Source organism: Pelodiscus sinensis, chromosome 10 (assembly GCF_052426305.1).
Source record: "Pelodiscus sinensis isolate ZL-2025 chromosome 10, ASM5242630v1, whole genome shotgun sequence".
Classification (NCBI taxonomy): domain Eukaryota; kingdom Metazoa; phylum Chordata; order Testudines; family Trionychidae; genus Pelodiscus; species Pelodiscus sinensis.
Genome location: NC_143061.1, coordinates 52,118,726 through 52,139,956, shown reverse-complemented (window position 1 = coordinate 52,139,956; position 21,231 = coordinate 52,118,726). Strand labels below are relative to the sequence as shown.

Sequence of the window (21,231 nt, the reverse complement as noted above, 5' to 3'; positions counted from 1 at the left end):
GCTTCATTAACATTGGTCCTACAAATGATAGGTAACTTCTTTTGCTGTTATATATACACCCCGGATTCTGTAATTTCCATACCAAGTCATCTGATGAAATGGCCAGTAAGCTAGTATTGTGAGAAGAGGTGGCAGACAATTGCAATTACTGGATTAAAAAAAAAAGACCATTTGTATGACTGAGGCACTTGTTCTGCTGCTACTATGAATTGCCACCCATCACAATACAAGGGAAATGTAATCTCATGCTTTGGGGTATAAGCAGCTCTCCTGTTAGGAAAGTATGTTTTCACAACTGGTGAGGTATACTATGGGGAGGTTTTTATAAGTTCTTCAAGCACCAGGTACTTGTTACTGCCAGAAATAGAACACTGCTTTGGAAGGAGCTGTGGCTGAATAACATTTCTTCTGTTTCTGTTAGGGGATCAGTGTGGCCCGTACTTGCTTCAGATGATTGCTGGCATCCAATCACTTCCCTCAGTCAGGTGCTCAAAGAATGACAGGGCAGGCAAACCATTTTGGGATGCTGTTTTTCTAGTTTCTTCCCCTCTAAGTATCCTGACCCATTTAAAACTTCTTATTAATAATACGGCCTTACTGACCAGATCAATGACCATGGTGTCTTCAAACTCCTCATTCATATCCTCTAGTTGACCTCGTGAGGACATCATTACATCTTCAAAGATGGGCTCGGCATCATCCTCCATTAAACCCCGTCTGATTATTAAAGAGAAAAAACACTGTCAAGGCATTTAACTCTTCTAACTATGGCTTTGTCGTCTCCTTTTTTAATTACAAACAACCAGCCTTCTACAATTTGGGCTGCACTTTAATACCGTCAGCTGAAAACAAAACCAACCTATTTATCATGTTATCAACTGAATGGAGATCTCAGTTGTCAAAATAACTGAACATTCTTCGAAAGGGAAGATAAAATGTCCCAGATAAGTGCATTACAAACATCAAAGAAGTTACTCAGTCTGCAGTAACTGTGGTTCTTTGAAATATGAGTTCATATAGGTGCTCCACTTCAGGTGCACCTACACCTCTAGAGTCCCTGATTGAAGATTTTCAATTAGCAGTGTCTGTTTGGCCCACACATGTGCACTATCCCATCTCATGCTAAACAATGAGACTATGGGTACATCTAGACTACATGCCTCTGGCGACAGAGGCATGTAGATTAGGGTACCGGACATAGTAAAATGAAGCGGCGATTTAAATAATCGCCGCTTCATTTAAATTTACATGGCTGCCGCGTTGAGCCGACAGACAGCTGATCAGCTGTTTGTCGGCTCAGCGCGATAGTCTGGACGCTCCCCCGCCAACATCAAAGGTATCTGTCGACCACCCAGGTATGCCTCATCCCAGGAGGCATACCTGGGTGGTTGACAAATACCTTTGATGTCGGCAGGGGAGCGTCCAGACTATCGCGCTGAGCCGACAAACAGCTGATCAGCTGTCTGTCGGCTCAACGCGGCAGCCATGTAAATTTAAATGAAGCGGCGATTATTTAAATCGCCGCTTCATTTTACTATGTCCGGTACCCTAATCTACATGCCTCTGTCGCCAGAGGCATGTAGTCTAGACGTACCCTATATGGGAGCACATAGACAACCACTCTTACTTCTTTGTCCATCTTAATGTCCTATACAGAACAGTCCAAAGGAGTGGTGTAGTGGTGCACGCATCAGTGCACTCAATTACAAGAGCCACAGTTACTGCACAAAGTGAATAACCTCTTCTTCTTTGAGTAGTGTCTCTCTGGGTGCTTCACTTTCAGTGACTTCTGAGCAGCATCCCCAGAAGGAGCAGGGAGTTGAGGAAGAAAGTGAAGAACTGAAGACAGTACGGCAATACCAAGCGCCTCATCAAATCTGTTGGCAAGGGTCAATGCATGATGTTTTAAAAATGTATGTATTGAAGCCCATGAAGCCACCCTACATATTTCAGATAATGAACATTCTTAAATAATGCTATCCATGTTATCTGTGATCTGTCTCAGTGTGCTATCACCTTTGAGGTATGATTGCCTGCAGCATCATGGCAAGTGATAAAACATTGAGATATCTATCTTGATAGTCTCTGGGGAGAGATCGTGGACCCCCTGGATCTATCCGTGAAGGAAGTAAAGAAGAAGAAGAGCTTAGATGACTTTCTACATTGCTTGGTCCTATCTAAGTAGAAAACCAAAGTTCTTCTATCATCAATGGTATGAAAACAGGACTCCTGCAGAGAGCCACAAAGCCACCAATTTCCCAGACACTACTGGCTGATGTGATGGCTACTAAAAAGGCTGTCTTCCTAGATAAATGGAGCCGAAGAACTGATTGCCAGTCTCAAAATACCAAGCTGAGATTCCAGGTTTGGATGGTGTTCCTAATATGGGCATAGAGATTTCCCAAGCCCGTATTAAGCATAGATACTGAATGAGCAAACACAGAGAATCCTTCTGTCAGAGGATGAAAGGTTAATATTGTATCCAAATGAACCATCATCAAAATAACCAAAACCCCTAATTTCTTCAGATCCAACAGGTAATGCAGGATGGCTGAAAATGTCACTGACTCAGGCAGAAAGCAGTGATGACAACATCAATAGACGATTTCTTTTCTATTTCTACAGGTGAAGAGTACATGTTGACCTCTTTCTACTATTCAGTAACAACTGACAATACCAGCTATCTTAAACAGTAGAAAAATAGAAAAGCCAATGCACAGTCAAGGTGCACAACTAAGGCTCCATCTCAGGTCGAAATGACAGAGGAAACTGTATATCCATTGTGTCTGGTACCAGGAGGCATAGGATATATGTGCAAGTCGAGTAGACACTGCTACCTGAAAATCTCCTATCAAGGAGTTCTAGGGGTGCATGCTTGCTTGCAGTGGAGCACTCATGGGGAAACTACTTGAAGCATTAAACCTTACAAAAACTCTCCAGGGCAGGAAAGTGGTAAAAGACTCATTTGACAAAAGGGCAAACAAGTACAGAGAGGTCACAGGACTTGCCCAAGTCACTCAGCCTCTCAGTAAATCACTGAAGATGCTGGGAACAGAACCCAAAACTGATTCCCATTCCTAAGCATTAAGGGCTTGGTCATGTAAGGTGCTGGGCCCAATCCAGTGCAGCAAAGCACTTCAGCAAATGATTATGCATGTAAGTGATCCAACTGACATTGCTCAAGTATGCAGGGGTGTAATCAGGAAGGCCAAAGTGCACCTGGAGTTGTAGCTAGCAAGGAATGTGAAAGATAACAAGAAAGGTTTCTACAGGTATGTTAGCAACAAGTCAGGGAAAGTGTGGGAAGGGTGGGACCTTTCCTAAACATGAAAGACAAACTAGTGACAAATGATGTGGAAAAAGCTGAAATACGCAATACTTGTTTTGCCTCAGTATTCACAGAAAAATCAGCTCCCAGACTGCTGGACTGGGCAGCACAGTATGGTGAGGAGGTGAGCAGCACTCAGTAGTGAAAGAACAGAATAAGGACTATTTAGAAAAGTTGGATATGCACAAGTTCTTGGGCCAGATCTAATGCATTTGAGGGTGCATGTAGCTGATGTAATTGCAGAGCTCCTTGTCATTATCTTGGAGTACTCTTGGCAATTGGTGGAGGTTTTTTTCCAGATTATTGGAAAAAAGCAAATGTAGTGCAGCCATCTTCAAGAGGAGGAAGAAGGAAGATCCAGGAAGCTACAGACCAGTAGCCTCACTTCAGTCCCTGGAAAATTCATGGATCAGGGCCTCAAGGAATTAATTTTGAAACACTTGGCAGAGAGAGAGAGTTGATCAGGAATAGTCAACATGGATTCATCAAGGGCAAGTCATGCCTGACAAAGCTGATCGACTCCTAAAATGAAAGGACTGGCTCTGTGGCTATGGAGAAAGTTGTGGATGTGATACACCTTGACGTTAGCAAAGCTTTTGGTATGTTCTCCTACAGTATTCTTGCCAGCAAGTTAAACAAGTATGGCTTGGATGAATGGATTATATGGTGGATAGTAAGCTGGCTAGATCATTGAGCACAATGAGTAGCGATCAGTGGCTCGATGTCTAGCTTGCAGCCGGTATCAAGCGGAGTACCACAGGGGTCAGTGCTGGTGCCAGTTTTGTTCAGAACTTTCATTAATAATCTGGATGATGGGTTGGTTTGTATCCTCAGCAAATTCACGGATGACAAGAAGCTGGGGGGAGACGTAGATATGCCGGAGGGCAGGGACCGGGTCCAGAATGGCCTAGACAAATTGGAGGATTGGGTCAAAAGAAATCTGATGATGCTCAACAAGGACAAGTGCAGAATCTTGCACATATTCCGGAAGAATCCCAAGCACTGCTACAGGCTGGGGACTGACTGGCCAAGTGTCAGTTCTGCAGAAAAGAACTGGGCGATGACAGAAGATGAGTCACCAGTGTGGCCTTGCTGCCAAAAAGGTTAATAGGCATATAGGGCTGCATTAGTAGGAGTATGCCAGCAAATCGAGGAAAGTGATTATTCCCCTCTATTCAGTGCTGGTGAGGCCACATCTGGAGTACTGTGTCCAGCTTTGGGCCCTTCATTAGAGAAAGGTTGTAGACAAATTGGAGTCTAGTGGAAAACAGTAAATGATTAGGGGTCTGTGGAGCAGGACCTAAAAACAGAGGCTGAAGGAACTGGGCATATTTGGTCTTCAGAAGAATGAGGGGGCACTTGAGAGTAGCCTTCACCTACTTGAAGAGGGGTTCCAAAGAGGATGGATATAGGCTGTTCTCAGTGGAGCCAGATGACAGAACAAAGGCCAAAGAAAGTTGCGGGGGGTGGAGGAAGAGTGTCTGGATCAGATGTTAGAAGAAAACTATTTCACTAAGCGGCTGGTGAAGCACTGGAATGGGTTACCTAGAGAAGCAGTAGGATCTTCTTCCTTACAGGTGTTTACGGCAAGACTTGACAAAGCTCTGGCTGAAATGATTTAGCTGGGATTGCATTAAGCAGGGGATTGGACTAGATGACCTTCTAAAGTCTCTTTTAACCTTAATCTTGTATGATTCTGATACTCTTATGCTAAAAGTGCTTTGATGGAGGGGGCCATGCTGATCAATGCCTTGCAGAACTACATGCCAAATCTTAGCCCACATTCTCCACTGATGCACATAACTTCATACAGAGTGCAGTGCTTCTATTAAAAGAGGTAAAATGTTACACAAACCCTAACAAAGCAGGAACTAGACGGGGCTGAGTCCATCATTAACAGATTCTCTGAGCAAAATTATTTGTCATCAGAAAGGTTCTTGGTTGTCTGAATACTTACACTGCATGCCTTACACCACTTCTCCCTTTCATGTAGTTCATTCCTGTCCGGTCCTTTCGATTTAAATCTTCTAGCTTCTGCTGGCCCAACCAAGATATCTGCATCTGGGGACTAAAACATACAGGGCAGCATTACTATTCAATCCCAGCACTGATTTTGTATGTATTATTTTTAGATGCTATTATAGCCCAGGACCTTGCAGAATCCTTTCTACAATTGGCTCCTCATTGCACATGCTCAATAAATGTCATTAAAACACTCTAATAAAAGCAGTCACCCGTCACGGTAATGTTACATTATTTCTAAAGACAGAGAGCTATTTCCTTTTATTAAATACTACAGCTGGTCCCCGAATTACGAACGAGTTACGTTCCAAGCACTTGGTTGTAACTTGATGTGTTCATAAGTTGAATTACATTCACTGACAAATGGCCGTGCTGTTTGTAAGTACGGATTTCGTTTGTAACACGGGTTCCGGCTGTATAGGAGGTTGGTCGTAAATACGAACGGTTGTAAATTGATGCATTCGTAACTCGGGGACCACCGTACTGACTTAAATCAGGCAAAACACAAGTGAGAAATATCCGTAAAATTTATGTGTGTCGTAGTGAGCATATAAACGTAACACTCAAAAAGGAAAAGCAAAATACTTCTAAGAATATAGTACTGAATTACTTAGGGCCCAGTTACTACACACATGACTCTGTGAAGGGTGGGATCTGAAAATGAGGCAAGCAATTCTCTATGATATAACCTGTGTTTCACAGCACATATGTGAACATCGAAGAATCATCAAGTTTTACATTTTCAGTTTCACCCCAATCAAACCTAACAGAGTCAATTGCTATCACCAGGTGCTCAGGAAAAGCAAACATACTCCAGTGGAGAAGGAAGGATCTGTCTTTTTGCTTATGTTCTTCATTGCTTGTTTAGTTAGGCCTTTTGTTTATTTTTTACATAGTAAGTTAAGTTTTCAAGAGCACCTAACTGATTTTCAACAAGTCTTAGACCCATAAGTGCCTGAGACACTTCTAAAAATAAGCAGGGTCCCTAAGTCACTTGGATGCTTTTGAAAATTTTACCTAGAATGAATTCTCTCAAGAATTCATACAAGTAAATTAATTAATTTGTTGAGAAGTTAAAACAATTAAATTAGTAATTTAGCACATAGTGTCAGACCTTTTTGGTATCTAATGTTCATAATAATGAACTAACAGTTTTCAAATTTCACTTATATTTTAAACACACTGAAATCTTGCAAACTTGATTTTTTTAAGGGTTTAATAGACTTTTGTCATCAATATTCTTAATTGAATATTTCTTTTCAGCAAAATGTGAAGAATAAACTTCTACTGGAGAATTACTTTTCCAAAACAGGTGCCATTTCCTGTTGTTCTCAAAGGGACTGAGGTCACAAGCTGTTCTAATTTACATGTCTCCATTTATCTTCTCACGGTATTCCTCTCCACTTCCTGGAAGACCACCATCTTTCCTGAGGTTGCTTGACTTCACTCCCACTGGAAACACTGTGAGGAACGGGCCATTTTGAAAGAGGACATCTTATAGTCTCAGTTCCATTGAGAAGAATGGGAGATGGAGGCCATCATGAAAGAGAGCTATTCTTTCTGAGTGTCATTAAAGAAGATTTTATGCCATACTCTACTGACAAAGAGCTAAACTTTCAATTATTAAAAATAATAAAAATTGCCTGTAATCTTAAATATTTATTTTGAAAAGGTGCCCATTGGTCTAGATCTACTCAACAGTAAAGGCTGGATGAAGGGGGAAAACTAGGCTGGAAGCATAGTTATGTGTGTATGCCCACATAAGTAGGGTAATGCAGAAGGGACTGGAAAAATGGTGAATGTGTGTGTGCTGAGGAATGTGTTGGACAGGAGAAAAAGGGCATATCGACTGCTTTGCACTACCACTGACAAAAGTTCCTGTGAACTAAGTTTCACAGGTTAGTATAGCCTGGCTGCTTTGCTCCAGAATGACATAAAGCAGCCAGAGGATACTAGTGAATCTGCCTACAAAAATACAAACAAACAAAACTACATGGTTCATGTTAAAGATCTTAAAATTAAAAATACCAAATAGAAGCACTTTCACAGTTTCTTGTTCCGTGTTTATGTATGAACTTTTAAAGTAAGGTAACAAAAAAACAAACAAACCCCAAAACACCAAACTACAAAAAAGATCAGTAGTTTAGGAAATTCAAACATTTTTCAATTTATGACAGTGCACAACTAGGGAACCCAAATAACAGCTCTGCCTTACAGTGGTGAAAAAATATAAAAATGTAAGTCTCTAAAATTCAGTCAAACCTAACTAAACACTAAAATGCCTCAATATAATCATATTGATATTGAATTGGATAATTTCAGCATTCTTGTAATATATTTCTCCCCTAAAGTATGGATATGTCCTCTCTACCTTTGTTTTAATATAGTTTTTTTCCTGTGAATCTAAAAAAGATATTATTTGACAATGTATACCAGGCTAATTCTTGGGTCTACCAGGCAAGAGATTTCTTTTTCATAACATATATTGCAAATGTAAAACCACAAACATGCTGTGTAACTGCTACTGCTCATACCAACTGATTGGTTTAGCATGTATTTCTTGTTTACACAGTACACTTGATCCTAACATCTTAGTACATACTTGTGTAAAAAATCTTGTTCAGATCCATGTTCGGACTCATGCTCTTGAATCTGCTCTCCCATTTGTCTAGTGTTCTCTCTTAATACAGTTGAAGTGAGCTGTGGTGTTTGCAGAGCCCCTGGAGTTTGAATGGTGTCATTCCTGTTTAACCATGAACCTTCCAGACTCTCTTCTATAAAAAGATAAATTACAGTTAGCTAGTTACTTGACACAGTGTGTTTATTCAGCACAATATTACTATAATTCACAACTTATTCAGGTCAACTTTTAAACAGGAGGCACATATTGCAAAAAGTATTCACATTAGAACATATATAGAATACTGATTCAGGCGGCGGCTTTGCTCGGGTCTCTCTGGTCTGCTGGGGGGGGAGGGGCCCCTCGGGTAGAGCAGCTGGGGTGCTGCCGGGTTGGTCCTGTGGGAACCTACTGGGCAGCGCCCCAGCTGTTCTGTCCCAGGCTCCAGATTCAGCAGCTGTTGAAACTGATCAGGCTGATTCCAGGAAGCTGGGGGCAGGGCAACTCTGCCTCCTGCTTCCTGTAGTCAGCCCCTGGTCAGTTTCAGTGGCAGCAGCTGAATCTGGAGCCAGTTCCGACTTACATACAAATTCAACTTAAGAACAAACCTATAGTCCCTATCTTGTACGTAACCCAGGGATTGCCTGTACTTTAAACAGTCCTGGATCTGCACATCTCAGAATAGATCCTAAAGTGGGGATCTGCGTAGGGAACTTAATAAAAAATAATAAAAATCTACAGGAATTTGCAAAACAATTTTTTTTATCCTTGCAGTGTGTACGTGTCAACTTCAAAGTCATATAAAACTCATGAAAAAAGAAAGGTTTCTTAATTTACATACATTCTAGAGAAGACCATATCGTAAAGCCATACATACATACCCTCTACCCTTTTTTTGTGAAGTGGAGGCCGTCCTTTTTTATTCCTCACTGAAGATGCTTTGCTGCTACTACTTCCACTGTTCACAGACATCCTATCATCTTCACCCCCAGTAACTAGTGAATTTCGATAGGAAATTAGTGGAAGCCATACATCTTCCCTCCTTTCCATCATCTGTTCTGTCAGGAACTTCTCCAGATATGAGTGACTGTGAAAACAGAAGACAATGTGGAAAACAGTATCTTTCTGTGCATCATTTCCTTTCTCCCAACCCCTAAGTGGCCCTAATCACACTTTGATCTTGAGGACCTATGCTATTTCTTCCTATTTTAATCCTATAACACAGAGTATTGTAGGCAAGGTGCCATCTTTTTGACTGAAGGTGGCAATACATTCCCTTCAATTACAGTTAAAACAGTTGCTTAACTATCTATAAATATTCCCTCTTAACTCACCCATAGTGGTCTGAAATGATTCAGTAAATTTATGCTATAAATATTCTTTCTAGTCTCAATCCCCAATATAGTTAATATACATATTCCTTCCATATAAACAGATGGACTGAAAGTCACAATAGCCTGAGAATTGGCAACATTTTTTCAGAGGAACAAAGACCAAATTAATTTCTCAAACACAATTAATTATTTTTAAATTAGAGGATTGACAGTCTGTAAGCACTGGAGCCCAATTGTTCCAGCTGGAGTTCATGCATACTTGCCATACTTTTGGAAAAAACCTCAAGCCTGTTCTCCAAACTAGATCTGCACTAGTTACAAGTTTTTGTGTATATTCTGGTCAACTTCAGGATTTTTTTGTCTGTCTTTTTCAATTATTTAACCATGCCATTTAAAACAGCCAATAAAATTAATATGATAATACATACAAAATATGTTAAAAAAGAATTGTTAAGGTTGTGAAGACAAGCACTCAAAAGTTAGGAAATACCAGAATTAAGGATGTCTGTGCAACATAAATTCTGTTCTTTTGAAGAAATGCATTATAAAGCAACCTTTAATTACATGTTCATTCAACACAAAACCCCTGGATATCTCATTGGCAATGAGTCAAACCCAGATCTCTAGAACTAAAAGTATAAACTTCTATTTCCTGAGCTAAATGACCGAGATAAAGTAGTCAAGCAGGCGTTAAAATAAAAACAAGAGTGAACAGGCAAAAGAGGAAACAAATGACCACTCATTTAGCAAAGACACAACATGTTGACAACAAAATTAACCAAGACACTAAAGGAAGTGAAGAGAAGAAATTTTTAATCGACTCCCCACTAATGCTAGGAGAATGAATAATCTATATATTTGAGTTTGTCTGTCTTTCTGTCCATCCGTCTATTTGTTCAAGGATTCCTCCTAAATAGTAAGAGCTAGAACCACTAAATTCAGTATAAACCTTCCCCAGCATAACTTAAAGCAAGGTAAGGGTTTGGTTATGCCAGGAAAATGGGATATGCCAGAAATGGGATTGTTTCTCATAAAAACATTCAGAAAAGAGACAGAACAACCAGGCAAGTGAAAGGGACTGCCCAGCCCCAAGCCTTCCACCCCCTAGGAACTCTTTACAGAGGGTGGAGGGGCTGAAGTCCCCACTCCCCAATTCAGATGGGAATATTGCTACAGGTTGGACCCCTCTGCAGTCCAGCACCCTGGGGACCTGGCCGGTCCTGAACAAGGGAAATTGCTGGACCAGGGGAAGTCCCCTGTCACTGGCCTCCCAGGCACCTGCCGATTCTGCTTCTGGCCCCAGCCAGCCCCCATTGCCTTCAGCCAGCTGTGCTGCTGGCCCTGGCTGTACCTCTCAGTGCAGAGCCCCCTGACGCAGGGCTTCTAGCGAAGCTATAGAGATCCTTGCCTAAGCCCCTGCCACGCTCCTGGCTGCGCTGCCTGAGCCCCCAGCACTGCTGGACTCCCTGCACCACCTGAGTCCCTCCTGCGGGATTCCAGGATGTACCACTAGAGGTCCCTGCACTGGTGGATCTCCTGCTGCAGGGCTCCTTATGCCGCTAGACCCCCCTGCTGCAGGGCTTCCGGCCGCATCATGAGATTCCTTGGGCCGCCTGAGCCCTATGGCGCTGGGCTCCCTGCATCGCCTGAGCCCACTGCCCACCACTGGCTTCCCTGCTCCTGGGCTCTCTGATCCAGGAACATATGTGGTTCAGTTTAGGGAGGTACAAGCTATAGCTATTCCCTTTTGTCAGGGAGCAAAAGGAAAGCACACAGTTTGCTGCATTCCTCACTCTGGCTGGGGAGTGCAGGAGGCAGATGAACCTGGACTCTCCCCAGCTGAGGGTTATCCGCCTCTCCCCAGGTTGTGCCCACTGGCTCCGCAGCAGCCATGGACAGGCACTTCTCATCCGACCCCCAGCTGCTGCAGTGAGAGGGGGCTGGGGTGGTTGTTCTTCCCCAGGGCAGGCTGCATACTGAACTCATCATCCTCAGCCCCATCCAAAAGCAATGATTTAAATGAAACATGGACCTTTTCATTTTATTTCCCCAAAACACAAAAATTAATTGTGTTAAGGACTCAAACAACATTGGGCACCACTAGATAGTTTATTTGTATGATCAGGTCTTTGACTGCAAATACCTTAAAGCAAATAGTTGGACCACCCACCACAACGATGAATAATACAGTTTAGCAAAGCCCATGAGAAAAGTAACAGTATCACTTACACAGTCTTTTTGTCCTGCCGCAAGAGTTTAGAAGAAAATTCACTAAGCACTTCAAGGAAAGCAAGGTTAGGAGGTGGATATTCTTGTCCTTTTTGATTCTGGTATTTGAAGGCAAATTCAATGCCATCTCTATAGTAAAGAGAGATGTAAAATGTTCACAGTTGTGACAATCTCCTGCACTGCTATAAGCTTTTATTACTTTTAAGAATCTCAAACTTTTTCAGTTCTAGTACTGCAAACACAAAATACATACTTCTTATTAAAGAAACAGGGAAATCAAAGCAACATGTAAAATTCATAACATTTTCAGTGAGGTATCAAACATAAAATAGGCGTGTATGGATTTTAATCTCCCTTCCATCTTTTTAATCTACTACTTATTTTTCCTCTCTTCTCTCTCTATATTTTACTCTTCATCTTTTGTCCTTTTCTCTGTTCAAGTCTTTCCCATCCTCCTGAAAACAGCCTGTGTCAAAATAAGTAAAGAAATGCTAAACATTTTAGAAAATATTTCTGTTATTTCAGTAGTTTAATTTAGCACACTAACTAAAATACTTTACTTTTTTATATGCAGAACTTAATTATTCTGTTTATAATGGGAATTATAACCTCTAGCTATAGAGACAAAAATAAAAGTGCAACATATTGTATTTTTTTCTTATATATTACACACAAAAATCTATATTAAAAGAACATTATTAAGGCTGCAAAGTCAAGCACTTTAAAATTAGGAAATGCCATTTATTAAGGTTGTTTGTACAACCTTAATTAGGATGCCTTGTGAGTATGCATAATGGTACAATTTTAATAACATGACAGGATCCCAACTTCTTTCAGTGCAGACACCTGTATTGAAATTTACAGCTCAAATGGTTAAAATTTGGCAAATCGTCAGCAACTGAATCCAGGGTCTAATAAAGGGATTTGTGCATGGGATAAGACGAACTACCATTTGATAAAAATGTATTCATGTGCCTTTAACTTCATCAGCTGCAGTCTGTCCACCAATGTTTCACTTCTCCCAGAATTATTCTAAACATTACAAACTTCTGAGGATCTTCAAACAACCACCATATTTAAAAACCTGCCTGAAAAACATGGGGGAATAATACATGGAAATTCTCTCCTCAAAGGGAGATTTCCCATCTTTCCAACGAGGGAAAGTATTTGCTTATACCTGCTGCCCCTGACTTGCGACACGATGGGTTCAGAAGATAGCGTCGCAAGCCGGGAGCGTCGTAACTCGAGTCCACATTTACAACAGGCGTTGTGCGCTGCTGTGAATGTGGGGCCAAGGACATAAGTCGGGGGATTTCGGCCCCTTCTGCACTTACGGGAAAGGTCATAAGTGCAGGGGGGTTGTAAATCTGGCCGTTGCAAAGCGGGGGCCTCCTGTAGCTTTGGGTGGTCCTGAGACAGTGAACGTTAACACTATCACATTTTTGCATGTGGAAAAGTTAACTCAGCTCATTTTAAGGGGGAATTTAGATGTGCCATTTTTTCTCTCCCTCCAAATCACACATTCAGTGTAGTTGTAAGTGTACTGGCCCTAGGATATTAGCAAGACCAGGTGGATGAGTTAATTTCTTGTATTGGATGAATAGAAATTGATCCAAATAAAGGTATTATCTTACCGACATTTAAAGATAGAAAGAAATAGTCCATATTTCAAATTAAGTCACCAAAACATTTCTAAAAGTTTTTTAAATAAAATATGTGGTGCATGATGAATTCATGATAACGTGGCATAAAGGCTTTATCACCACTTGTTTGGTACCGCCTGTGTACATATGGCATTGTGATCCATGTGCAACATGGCTACCTCGGTCTCATCATGATAAAAGCTTTGTATCCCGCTCATCATAAAGCTCTCTCTATGTTCAACACAGATGAACCTGTATTATATTTACACATACACATTTTGGGAAGAATATGCGGAGGCAAAATTCTACTTTAAATGACATCATAGTATTTCACACTACTCACTTGTGCAGCGTGGCCACGGCCTCTCTTGTTTTGATCTGATCCAGCCCAAAGGTGAGGGCAAATCTGCGGGCCAGTTCCTTAATCCCACTGACATGGGCAGACGTCCTGTCCAGATTGGGACCTTGTTCCTGAACAAGCTCATTAAATAGCTAGAGAAAAAAGTGATGAGTTAAAAACCCAGGAGACAGGAAATATTTTCTGAAAGAAGGATTTGGGGAGACTTTCCATTGACTTCAATGGGCTTTGGATCAGGCCCTGTGTTAGCAGCTCCTAAAGTAGGGAGCACAGTGGAAAGCTGTGGCGCTCAGTGTAAATGGCTCACCCATGTAATTTCTAAATAAATAAGCTAAATAATTGACAGAGAACCTCATTTTAAGAAATCATCTCAGAATGGAGATGTTTCTAGTGCGGCTCCACGGGGATCCATTCTAGGCCTGATGTTTTCAACATTTTGATCAATAATCTGCAAGTAAATTTTAGACACTGCTGATAAAATTTGTTGGTGACACAAAGATTGATGGAGTGGTAAATAAAGAGGACAGAGCATCCATAAAAAGTAATCTGGATCAACTAGTAAATTGGCCCATTCAAACAAGACAGGAACAAGATATGTATAAAAGGGGATGCTGGTGTGACCCATACTCGTAGCCTACAATTTAAAAAAGATGTAGAGAAATTTGAAAAGGTGCAGAGAAGAGCCACAAAACTGGTCTGAGGGCTGAAGAAAGTACTTAACATTACAATATTTCAAGAGCTCGATCTGTTCTAGAACTAAGAGGTGAGTTGATTACTGGGTATAACTACCTTCACATTGAGACAGCAACACAAGGCTCTTTAGTGTAGCAGAGAATTATCCGACAAGAACCAATGGCTGTAAGCTATGTAGAAGTACGAGCAGAGCCTTAGTAGCTCACAGTTGAGGAATATTCAAACTCACATGGTGACTTGGCAAGCAGGAGCACAGAGGAGAGTACTTGACAGAAGTTGTGCCATGACCTATTTCTCTATGAAAAACAAGATCTAGCTCTTATCTAGTGCTTTTCATCCACAGATCTCAAAGCACTTTACAAAGGAGGTCAGCATAAGTATCCTTACTTTACAGATGCAGAAACAGTAAATATTAATCCCTTTGCCAATTTTTCTCATATGTTAGATTAATTTGCACAGTCAGTATTTTCCCACAATGTTTTACAACCATTCAACCAGTTCGTGAACTAGCCACACACAACTGGCCGAATAGCCGCTAGCGGCTTGAATATCATGGTTTACAATATTAGAGCAGAGGGTGTCTGAATTTGAAGGTCCAGAGTGCTGGTTTTTAATCTGTGAGTGGCTTATATCCAGGAACTTCTTTTGATCAAGTATTGCACTCCATCTCATGATTTCTGGTGCTCCAAGTCTCTGGGAATATAGATGTCTACAGAAAAGACCCCTCAAATTGTCAAAAATGGTCTACAGAAGTATGGCATAAACAAGAGGGGGTATTTCATAGGTGGTGCCTATGATCTAATTATATTCTATGATTTAATAAGTGGCACTTGTTATTGAAGACATTTTCTGAAGATAAGAGCCACAAGACTGATTTGAGGGCTAAAGAAAATGCTTATTTGAGGGCTGAAGAAATGGATGAAATAAGGATCCACTGAAAGATTTTTTTACCTTAGAAGTGTCAGTTGTCACAACTAATCAGTAATAACAAGCAGATTAGAATTCCCTTTGGCTTAACATAACCTAAAGATAGCATAAAAACTCATAAATACGCAAAATGAAAATACCAGAAACAGAACACATGAAATTAAGTGTGGGAAAGCAGTTACCCCTCCAAAATGGAGTTTGTCTCACACAATATAAAAGCCAGAGGACTTGAAAGGCAAAGTTGGGGAGTGCAAATCCACCAGTTGCGGAGGAGAAAAACAAAGAGGCCAGCTCTTTAGTTTACACCAATGTAATTCTTTCTGCATTTGGCACAGTGCTGTGCTGATCTCAGATTTTAAAAAACAACTAATGGTCCTGTAAGCACTTTAGAGACTAACCAAAAAATATAGACAGTATCGTGAGCTTTTGTGGGCACAATGAAAGCTCATGATACTATTTATATTTTTTGGTTAGTACCTAAGGTGCTGACAGGACCATTCATAGCTTTTTTTAGTTTTTTATTTGCAAACTCACAGGACTACCCCTCTGAGACTTTTAATCTCAGTCTGTTACCCTTTGGTTAAAAAGTTCAATTTGAGTCCATTATTTGACCATCTCAAATTGTTATTAACTTCAAGAACTTTAAGAAACAGAGGCAGATAGAGGGGATTTCAGGGAAATTCTGCAGCCTGTATTATACAGGATATCATGTTGATCTCTTCTGGCCTAAGAATTTATAAAAATATTCTGGGTACCAGTCCAGTGGCCACATTACTAGGCCACAATGCCTTATGGGAAAATGTGATGGCTGATGGACATTGTGCAGCGGAATCAAGAGGGAGCTAACATTCTGTTGAGATCACAGAAATATGTGGGACGTAGATTATAAAATTATTCAGTACCCAGAGATATGGGATTAGACAGTGGATGACAGAGATGTGGAGGAGGACAGTGAATGTTACAGCCAGGAAGAAGAGGAAAAAACATAATTAACAGAATCACTGACCACTGGTGTTGCCAAAAGATATTCCCCCTGCAAGCAGGTGGCATTCCCACTCTGCAGTGAAGTCTAACAACATTTATCAAATCACACTCATCCCTTCCCTTCTCCTGGGTTTTTGCTTTATTGACAACTAAAATAAGCAACTCAATACAAACTGTAGTGGAAGCTAATCAATAAGGAGTTTTAAACCAAAGGATACTTTAACTAAAATGAAACAATCTCCACATAGCTAAACACGGATTATCAGGTTAAAACATTTCCATCCTCATGAACATATCAGATAATCAACAAGAAGAGAAGTCATTTTGGACCTACTTTTTAACCAAGCAAGAGGGGCGATTTGCTTGAGAATATGAGATAGTGAGGAAGGCTGGCATCAGTAGCCATGAACTCAATATATTAAAAAGTAGGTTCTTACACTGTAGCGAGAGAGAAATATCAAATTTCCAAAAAGCAGTTTTGGGGGAGGGAGGGATGTTTCCATGGCCCCCTGCAACATCCATTCAGGTTACTGGAAAAACACCCACTGGCTTCAATAGGCTTCAACTGGACCTTTTGTTATCACAAGAATGTAGAATCCAATGGTCAATTTAAAAAAAAAAAAAATTAAAACCAAGAAGAGGCTGGTATGACTTCCCAAGGGATGTAAATAACCTATATTAGGTTTCACAGAGTTTAAAGTTAGGAAGGACCATTCTGATCATCTAGTCGGAACTCGTGCATAACACAGGTCAAAGTATTTTGCCCAGAAATTCCAGCATCAAACCTATTAACTTGTTGAGCTAGAGGAGATCTTTTAGAAAGACACATTCAGTCTTAAAGGTTAAACTGATGAGAGCCCCCTACGATCTTTGGTCAATTGTTCCAGTGGTTCACTTCTCTCACTGTTAAAAAACTGTATTATTTCCATTTCCAATGTGTGTAGCTTCAAATGCTAGTCACTGGATATTTTTATGAGTTTGTTTGAGAGATTAAAGAGCCCTCTAATATCAGACGCCTTCTTCTTACATTGGTACTTACAGTCTAAAATCAAGCCAAACTTTTAACTTCAAGTCTCTAATTGTAAGGAAAAAAACTTCCAGACCTCAGATCATTTTTGCAGCTCTTCTTGGCATCCTTTTCGACCACCAACAGTGGACACATTAATTCAAGTAGTAGTTTCACTGACGACACAGACACAGGTAATTTCACCTCCCTACTCCTGCTTGATATTCCTTGTTAATACATTGAAGGAGAGTATTCAGGGATCATCAACAGGGGGAGTATTTTTACTGGGCTCCCTCAGATTGGTTTGCAAATCAACGTTATTCAAACTTTTATCAGTGATCTCAAAGAAAACATAACATTGCTATTAATAAAGTTTGAAGACAACAAAGATTGATATTTGGTAAATAATCATGCAGACAGGTCATTAATATAGACCAGGGTGGGGAACCTCAGGCCCGGGGGCTGGATGCGACCCTCAGCTTGCTTGCATCTAGTCCCTGAAGCTCAGAGCCACGTCCAGCATTGGGGAAACTATGCTGGTGTGCCAGTCCCCCTGTGGCACTGAAGCACACAAAATCTATGAGGGTAGGCCCCCCCAAGCTCTGGTGTGCAAGGGGAATGTGAGGACTGTCTTTCTCCTTCTCATTTGGGGGCCACACCGAGGTTTTTTTTTCCCCACTTCTCACTTGTGTACGGCCCATGACTGATTTTTCTGTGGGTCAGCAGCCAACTCAAAAAAGGTTCCCTGCCCCAGACACAGAGTTATATGCTGGTTGCTTTCAAATACCACCCACATTTTAATGTAACCAAATTCATGGTCATACTTCAAGAAAAAAATAATGCTGGACAAATTTTCAGGGTGGGATACTGTGTCTTGAGAAGAAATTTTTCTGAAAAGGCCTTAGCAATAATAGCAGATAACTAATAGAACATGAGCTCCCAGGGCAATGAATGGCTGCAAATGGCAGTGTAATCCTTGGATGTATAAGCAGGAGAATAACAAGTCAGGATAGGGAGGTGATACTACTTTTATGTACGGCAGTGGTGAGACTGTCCAGTTCTGATGCTCACATTTGAAATGCTAGACAACTGGTAAGGATTAAAGAAGTGTCCCAAAAATAGTATGAGAACGGGAAAACATGTTTTTTAATAGTTAGAGACTTAAGGAACTCGGGCAAAAATTTGAAAAACAGGAGCCCAAGTTGACAGTTAGAAGACATGATGGAGCACTTGCAGCTCCTTACGTGAAAGGAGAAAAGACGAGATCACTATCCACTTAGACCCTGTGACAGCTGATGGGTAGACACAGCAGGAAGCATTACTACTCAGAAGAGCCTTCAGTGCCCTTCTTCTCTCCTTTTTTTCCAGTCTGAAGCTTTGCAAAGAAGAGATTAGCAATGGCAAAAAATGGTGCGTGCCCAAACTGAGGAATGAGACTGGGATCACAGGGCATTAGACAAAGCAATGCAGAGTGATTTTTCACGATGAGGGATTATTACTGAGATAAAAAGCAATATTCTTACCTGCTGCAGACTGAGAATCAACGTCTTTGCACACTGAATTTTATCTATTTGCCTTGTTTTACTCAAAGTCTCCTTAATGATATCACCATAGTCATTGTAGTACTGTGAAAAAAGAAGAAATAGAAACTTTTAGAGATAGAATTTCTTATTCTGCATAACTTTCATAATAAAACGGTTTATCTATATTTCCTGTTTTGAGAAAGCACTAGTTTCAATAAAACCCTGCTCTCGAATCCATGTGACAGATTTGCAAAGATCTGATATCTAAATTCAGGCTCACCAGTGGCTAGGACCCACCTTCTAGGGATGAAGTCAATAACTGTTTTAACGGTAAGTGAAATTAAGCATGGGAAAGCAATTTCTCCTCCAAAATGCAGTTTCTGTGTGTGTCACTCTATAAAAGCCAGAGGGCTCGAAAGGTAAAGTTGGGAGGCACAAATCCAACCCGTTACATAGGAGAAGGAATCAGAGGCCAGCTCTTTACCTTACACCAGTGCAAATCTTCCTGCATTTAGCATAATGCTGTACTAATCTCAGACTTGTTACACCTTTTGATTGAAAAGTTCAGTTTGAGCCTGTTATTTGACCACCTTGAATTCTTAACTTCAAGAAATTCAAGAAACAGAGACAGATAGAAGGGAAGTAACTTGCTGTTCATTAGAGGTTGGGAACAAGTATATAAACAGCACTTAGCCACTGCTTTTGGTACACTGGGAAATACTTAAAAACACTCTCAACGTAAACAGCAATAAAAGGTACAGCCTATTTTTGCCTACAAAGTCACAGTTATCCGTCCAACAAAGAGTCAGACTGTCTACCCTCTCTCCTGGCGTTCTTTCAGCGTCCAGCAAAAGCGACAAGCAAAACCCCCTTCATGTTATTTGTTCCTCTGGGGTTCTATTAGATTTGTCAACAAACTGGTATTAAGTACTTTTACATTGTGTCTTCTACTATGCTGAACTCTGTAAATTTAAATAATAATGATGAAGACCATGTGCGTTCCAGGGATTATGATAGGTGCTTTATAAACCCCATATAGACAACTCATAAGTTGTACCTACACTTCAATATAGAGGCATTTTTAACACTTAAAAATCCTGTAGTGGTGACACTACATACCCCGACAGCAGGGATACTCCTTCAGTCTAGGTACTGCGCCTCCTTGAGAGGGCATATCTAGGTCGATCAGAGAATTGTCCAGTCAACCTAGTGCTGTCTACACCAGGGGTTCGGTTGGTTTAATTGTGTGTAGTTAAGGGTGGCTTTTTCATACTCATAAGCATCAAAGTTATACTGACCTAGTTTCCTAATGCAGATCAGGTCTGAATCTTTAAAAAAATTCCAAGCTGGATTCTGGCTTACTAAGCCCCTACTCATTTATTATGGCTAGTGAAATGATCCAACAGGTCTATTTTATAAATATAAATAACTTCGTTCGTGTATTTTGTCTCTAATTAATAATTTTTGTTTACATTTTCTACTCCTGTTCAATTGCTCTGCCACCAGACTAGCCAGGCTTGCATAAAAGTCCATACAATAAATAGTATTATGAAGCATTTGGGGCCCTTTAAACCCCAGGAAAAATTAAACACCTGGTTCTATATATTTGCTGCAACCTGATCTCAGAGCTTTTTGCATCTCAGTAATAAATTAATATCAGACAGAAGCCAGCACTGAAGAATAAGCAATGGGAAAGATATCAACATTGGAAGTGAGAGGAACAGAATACTTTAAAGACTTTTCCAGATATAATTTCTCTGCTCATTTATGAGGAGGAGGAGGAGCAGGAAAAGATAAAAATATAGAATCATACCTTCATATAGTGTTTGAAGATATCTGCTGCTGCATGCATGTCTACAATATCATAGATAATGAGTTTGCTAAAGGCTGCCAAAAGGTTCCTTCTTTTATGTAAAGCCTCTATTTTGTTAGCTTCATCCTCTTCATCTCCCTCTAAATACAGTAAAGAAAATGGTTATTAACATCTGCTGTTTTCTAAGGCAACAGCAAGCCCTATTATTTTTGTTTAATAACATCAACAGGTTTTGTAAAATTAAACTTGCCAAAAATATATCTAGCATACTTTAAGGAGAAACTAAAGCCAAAGAGGGGGAAACTCAAGCTGTTTTTTTTTTTTGTTAGAAATCTTGGCCAGATAACAAGTTGTAGATGCCTCTTTAATTTGGTTGCACTGAACCTATGCATTTCACATATGAATAATCAGAAATAATCACATTCCAGAATTAGTTTTGCAACAAAATCTCTAACACATGCCTGGATTTGACATTCCTGGCACTCAAAAATGTATAAAAATAAAAAAGGAAGAGAAATGTTTGACTGTGAGAAACATTAACATAAAATGCAGCATAAGCACTGTCCTGTGAATGAAAATAACAAGATATATTCATCAAACGTGAAAATAACAGACCTTACCTTAGAACTTAGTTCATCCTATGCTATACTGCACATTGGGCTACCCACAAACAGACCATAACATAATAAATGAGATTCACCAATTTGGTAAAAAACAACAACATTAGATGCAAACGTTGAGAACAATGATC

The 21,231-nt window shown here is 40.4% G+C and overlaps 1 protein-coding gene across 2 annotated transcripts in view; it reads right to left on the bottom strand.

The window, feature by feature from the left end:
* STAG1 (STAG1 cohesin complex component) overlaps positions 1-21,231 on the bottom strand; it is a 296,109-nt gene that overhangs the window by 8,474 nt on the left and 266,404 nt on the right. For both annotated transcript variants that reach the window (XM_089780890.1, XM_089780891.1), the window contains exons 26-33: positions 20,481-20,620; positions 18,668-18,769; positions 13,520-13,668; positions 11,534-11,662; positions 8,852-9,057; positions 7,953-8,124; positions 5,286-5,396; positions 603-717 (exon numbers count right to left, since the gene is read on the bottom strand). In XM_089780890.1, the coding sequence (XP_089637016.1) occupies positions 603-717; positions 5,286-5,396; positions 7,953-8,124; positions 8,852-9,057; positions 11,534-11,662; positions 13,520-13,668; positions 18,668-18,769; positions 20,481-20,620 (1,124 nt within the window). The remainder of the gene's footprint in view (positions 1-602; positions 718-5,285; positions 5,397-7,952; positions 8,125-8,851; positions 9,058-11,533; positions 11,663-13,519; positions 13,669-18,667; positions 18,770-20,480; positions 20,621-21,231) is intronic.